Source organism: Liolophura sinensis, chromosome 8, assembly GCF_032854445.1.
Source record: "Liolophura sinensis isolate JHLJ2023 chromosome 8, CUHK_Ljap_v2, whole genome shotgun sequence".
Classification (NCBI taxonomy): domain Eukaryota; kingdom Metazoa; phylum Mollusca; class Polyplacophora; order Chitonida; family Chitonidae; genus Liolophura; species Liolophura sinensis.
In genome coordinates, this window is record NC_088302.1 from 5,768,068 (window position 1) to 5,774,067 (window position 6,000).

Here is a 6,000-nt window from a genome sequence, read left to right on the forward strand (position 1 = left end):
ATTCCGGTGTTGTTATAATCTGGTATCACGTATAGTTTTGCCACATATGTACATAAATCAAATTTCTGATATTTTAAGTTTACATGAACTAGGATAAGGAAGTACATCTATAGATGTGTGTGTGTGCTGGTGTGTGTACATTTATGTGCAAACAGAACTTGAGGTGTTGCCTCAACTGGGATATTTTTGTATAACAAACAGTTACGTACACCTAGTGTGGTAAATTCCCGTAGGATTCAGTCCAAGCATCATTTAGAATATAAAATAATTATGATATTGACAGTCTTAAATTCCTTGTAAGTGTCCAGGAGATTCTCTGTATAATTGTTTGGAAAGTTATAAATTGATTTACTATGAATATAATTCTGCTTTTAATAAATATGGATAGAGTCTTACATGAGAAAGTTTGTCAGTAACTTGCCAGAGGTTGGTGGTTTACTTCTATCCATAAAACAGACCACCGTTGTTTAAGTGATAACATTCAGAGTAAGGTGTTAAGCAGTAATCAGATAAATAAACCAAAACAAATGGTCTCCAGCAAATGGTCATGGGTTTCTTCTGGGCTCTGACCAGTTTCCTACCATTATGATGCTTGCTGGCATGGTATAAGTGAAATATTTTTGAGTGCTGCGTAAAACACCAATCAAATAAATAACGAAACAAATGTATGTTTATAAGTCTTGTTGTTTCATTATCAGGATGCAGTGGCGGTTGTGAAGCAGTTTATGGCGCGGGACCCAGATGAACTGAACTTTACCCTCATGGCCTTGGTCAGGAAGGGCTAGTTTCGGCAGAGGGGAGGTCACTTGCTTAAAACCATTCCTTTACCAGACCAGATGGGGCATGACACTTCCTCACTGATGGGCATTTCCCTGAGCTAATTCTACAGCGCCACCTGTGACATCAACAAGGGACACAACTCTTGTGCATCTGCATTTTTTCAGTGGAAAGTAAATGCGTCCAATTTATCAATGGTGCTGACTGTGCTTCTGTGATTAGCTGTTGTCAAAGCTTTCAGTATTTGATGTAAGTTCTAACTAAATTAGGCCCATGCAAAAAGGGTGTGTGTCTGATTTCTTAGAAATAAGTATTAGCCAGGGTGTAAGAAAGATTTGAGTTGAAAAAAAATGTAACCCTTACGAAATCAAACAATACAGAAGTGGTCATCATTTGTTTTCTGACTTTGTATTTCGAGAAGATTTTAAGGAAAATAATTGTTTGATAAAATTAAACATTATTGTTTAACATGGAACATTTAATGACTATAATCGGTTTTAATTAAAGGGAATTCTTAAAACTGTTTTTTTATTGTTTCTAGGGTTGTTTGGTCAAATCTAGTTAATTCCAATTTTATCAAATTTTTGTAAGAATTTCTAATTGATTTGTGCACCTTTAGGCTGTTGAAGGCATTTTGTGTTTAGTTTTATGGTTTTATACTTAACCCAGTGAATTTCCTAATTATAATATTTGACCAAAGCTAAATCCATTGCATTGTTCCCTGTAAGGAAGTAGAAGTTACATGTACTTATATCTGTATATATGGTTTACACAAATGTTGGTATGACGTGTTGAAGTTTCTGTTTGTACTGGTTCTTCTGCAATTGTCAAAGATTCCCCTTGAGCTTAGCTAGGATTGCACTGCACATTGACAGCAGTTTCCATCATGCTTGACTATTGCACAGGGGAGAAATAACCAGTGATGTGGCGTTGCAGCTTAATAATTGCCAGGACTGAATGAATGGTATAAGATCTCCAAGAAATGGTGACTGATTCTGATATCCCATTGGTCAGAGCTGTTCATAGTATTGACTGCCAATCATTTGTTTATATGGGCCATATCTCGATAACCTGGGAAGGTCTTGGGTTTCTCATTGGTTCTACCATATTTCCTCCCACGGTAATGCTGGGAGCATAAAGGTGAAATATTTTTCAGTATGGCATAAAACGCCAATGAAATTAAATAAATATTGCTGTGAGACCTGATTCGTCGGGCAGTTAAGTAAATGACCCAAATCTACCATTAACTAGATTGTATCTAGTGTTCAGATGTTTACATCTTTCTGATCATGTTAGCTGAAATTGTAAATGGTGTAAGGTAAAGCCTCCCCCCACCCCCCAACACATGCAGACCATTTTCTCTTATACAGCATTGTACTGTAACAAAAAAGTCACAGCAATCTGGCAGCATTCTCCGACAATACTCAGATCAATTGTGAGGAATTGATACCACAGAATGCATTAGATCCACTGATCACCTTGATGTAAAAGGAAAATCTGTAAATACTAATTCTTTTTGACTTGTTTGTTTTAATAGTCATAGCAGATATATGGCCTACTGTGTCTTAAATTGATGACCGTCAGAAACTGCAACAAGACAGGGTTTGTTATGTTTTAGTGACTTGAGCTTTTTGCCATTGTGAAGAGTTTTCTGCCAGCAATTACTGTGGACACTCCAGTTACTTTGAGGTGTAAACCTAGCCAGTGTCATTATAGGGGGGAAATTCTACAGCAGAATGTTAAACATCAGTCAAATAAATAAGTAAATAAATACAGGAAGATGACAATAGTCAGAATATTCTAATTTAAGATTTCTGGTCAATTCTGTGTCATAAGATTTACGAAATTGTCGAGATCTAGTTCGTGGACAATTTGGAACTTCAAGCAAATAGTTTGACCCAAGTTTTGATATTTGGCCTCTTCTTATGAAGCCAAACTTGACCTGTCCTGAAAGTATGCTGCTTTGTCTCATTTTTTGTATTTGTTAATATGCAACATTTTGTCTGAAATTGACTCAAATGAGGTGTAGTGATAGGTTTGGATAAATGAAATTAGGAATTGTTTTGATAGGCTAGGGAAACAAAGCCTTGATATGTCATAAGTTGTTTTTACAGAACTGTTTGCTCGTGCTATTGATGCTTGTCACAAACTTCAACTGCCTGAAAGGTCCACAGATCCACGATTCGTATAAAATTGTATGCTTTACAATGTGATGCCACTGCATGCAATTGTTCCTATCGGGCTATTGCTCTGTGCTTGTCATTCATGTAGGAGATCGTGAATATGTATATGTGGGTGTGTCTCTACATATCAGCCACTGTATGTTATATGCTGTATGTTATGTGTATTGTCTTCAGCACCAAATAAAAGTTATTGTGCCATGGTAAACACTCTTCCCAGCATCCGCCAGGTGTTGTCTTAAATATGCCCATGTAATAAACAAATGTAAAACATCACAACCGATTGTGTACGTAGTTATACAAGGTCAAACCTACGCATTGTGACCTTAAATTTTGTGTCAAAACATGCTAATTAGTGCATTTTACATCGGAGTCAAACCACATCACAGATAGGGTGTACGACCTTAAACCCCAAGCACTCACTCACAGATAGCGTTACACATCCTTTTGATTCAACGATACCTATTATCACTATTTCCAACCTTCCGGAATAATTGTGATTTTAAATGATTGTTTTCAATTCGAAAGTGATTTCTTTTCTTTTCATTGGTGGGATTCTTTTCCGTTGATTGACGTCCGTCAACCTATCCCAGGTAAGACGGTTGACGTTCAGAAAACGTGAAGTGGCCCACAAGTCTGGTGCGGATTGGTTGTTTGCTCACACTTGACTGAAGTGTGGTGGTTTCCTGTCAGACAGTCGGGCATAAAGCACCGGTTTTCCGCCAAAGTACGCAATATGCATCGGTGACACTGTGAACAGTTGTTTATGTATTTAGTCTGGCTGGGGTAATTGCTGTTCGAAACGGCTTCTCATGTTTTGCAAACCGGTCTCTCTCCCCCCCCCCCCAACCATAAACCGTCGTTGAGTGAAATATTCTTGAACTTGGAACAGCTTTAAACACAAATCAACCATTTTAATCAACAAAATCTTTATGTCCATTAAACTTACATTTAACACAGCCTTGTGTCATGGCACATAAACCAGTTCCTGTACCCTTACTGTGTTAAACAACATACGTGCTGGCTGGCTCTAACTATCTTCTAAATAGCCCTTGACTAATGCGATTTCGTGTTCGAATCCAGCTCATCCTGCTCAGGTTGCGATTTTTACACCAAGCTCTCCGATTTCCTCCACCGTAAGCTTGACCGCCGTCATAAAAGTGGAAAATTCTTGCGCACGACGCATGAAATAAATAAATAGCGAACATTGCCTGTTTGGGATTGCCAGCGCGGCGCAATGACCCAGGAGCCTCTCACCAATGCGGTCGGTGTGAGCTCAAGTCAAGCTCATGCTGGTTTCCTCTCCGGCCGTACGTGGGAAGGTCTGCCACCAAACTGCGGATGGCCGTGGGTTTCCTCCGGGCTCTGCGTGATTCCCTTCCACCGTAATGCTGGCCGCCGTCGTATAAATGATATAGTTTTGAATATGGCGTCAAACACCAGTCAAATAAATAAATGGAATTAAGAAAGACTCTGAATACATTTGGTGCCCAATGAAACAGCCGTTTCGGAAAAATGTAAATTGTCTGCCACAAACAAAACCCAGGAATTCCCATGAGCTTAATTTGCAAACAACAAAAATAGGTCGTCTTTAATGAAGCACATCTCGGGTCGTAAGTGGGAAGGTCTTGCAGCAACCTGTGGATGGTCATGGGTTTCCCTCGGACTCTGCTCGGTTTACTCCCACCATAATGCCGGTTGCCGTCGTACAAGTGTATTCTTGAGTACGGCGCAAAACACCAAGCAAATAAGTAAATTAATTAATGAAGTACACATGATACGCTGGAATCACATTTAGGAGAGGGGTGGAGGGGGGGATGTGCACGATTTCCTGCGCTAAAGGGTCTTATTTTTTCCCACTCAAATTAAACTAGGCAACTCCTTTTATCTCTCATTTTACCTGTCAGTGGTATGAGGGCCAAAGGAAAAAAAAAGGTACAGCATGTTGACAACAGTCAAAGTGGTCCAGTCCAAATATATTATAGTGAAGAAATATTACATGCCAAAATGCATAACCTTCTATACCAGCCTGGGAATTTTCTAATAATATATATAGTTTTAGATGGACTCTAAATAATGACAGCTAACGCGGCTATGTCCTGAATTTAGCCAGCACGGTCGAGAAATAGGTGATAATGGTTTAGAATCGTGCTGATGGCGTGACCAACGTATGGGGAGTTCCGACATGTGAAGGAGACTGGCGTTCAGAAAAACCATTTGTCCACGATAAACAGGTTTTCTGTCGTGTTCGCGACACCTAGCGAAGGCATATTCGGACTGATTGATGGGCATATTTCGACTCAAAACCGGTTTTTGCTCGGCTAATGCTCCGCACAATGGCGCCCGGACAGTTTCTAGCCATGAAATTAAATAGTTTTTCATCGGTCATTAGAAGGTAAACAATAATGGAAATTAGGTGAGTTGATTTCTAATTTATCCCTTTTTTCCCCACAGAGGTACAAATGAGCGAACAGCGGATGTATATATTAGCCTATTCATTAAGCAGACAATACATTACATTGTTTCTCAACAATGATTGACAGGCCGCCCACGCTTGTGGTTCTCGAAACTTGGTGAAAACAATCCGACTTTTTAGCTGCTAATTGCATTTAATTTTTACCTGTACATATCTGAGTGACGCTCTACATGGAGGTTCCTCCTCCCGCCTCCTCTTTATAATCAATAACAAAAGTGGAAAGTTACATAACCGGAAAATCTAAGACCACTACACTCATAAATTTACAAGTTTTAAACTGCAGTTTGAGTGCGCTGATGTTTTCTGCCCTTTATATGGTAAGTGCCTTAATGCTATATGCACTCGAGGTCCTAGGACAGTGTCAAAGAAAAACTGTAGTTTTCTGCGTATTTATTTTTTAAAAAAATCGATAATATATACTTCTGAACACTTGTCTTCGACAGCTATGACACAATGAGCCTCGAAAATTTGTCAGTTCAAAGATTTTTCACATTTTTACTATATTCTAAAAAGTTTAAGTTTAATGTGACAAAAATGCATCATTTCAAAATATACTATAATTGCTGA

At 38.9% G+C, this 6,000-nt stretch overlaps 1 protein-coding gene across 2 annotated transcripts in view; it reads left to right on the plus strand.

Moving 5' to 3' along the window:
* Positions 1–1,359, plus strand: part of LOC135472263 (ubiquitin carboxyl-terminal hydrolase-like) — a 30,146-nt gene extending 28,787 nt beyond the window's left edge. For both annotated transcript variants that reach the window (XM_064751678.1, XM_064751677.1), the window contains one exon: positions 699–1,359. In XM_064751678.1, coding sequence (XP_064607748.1) covers positions 699–785 — 87 coding nt within the window. In that variant the 3' untranslated portion in view covers positions 786–1,359. The remainder of the gene's footprint in view (positions 1–698) is intronic.
* The last annotated feature ends 4,641 nt before the right edge of the window (positions 1,360–6,000 follow it).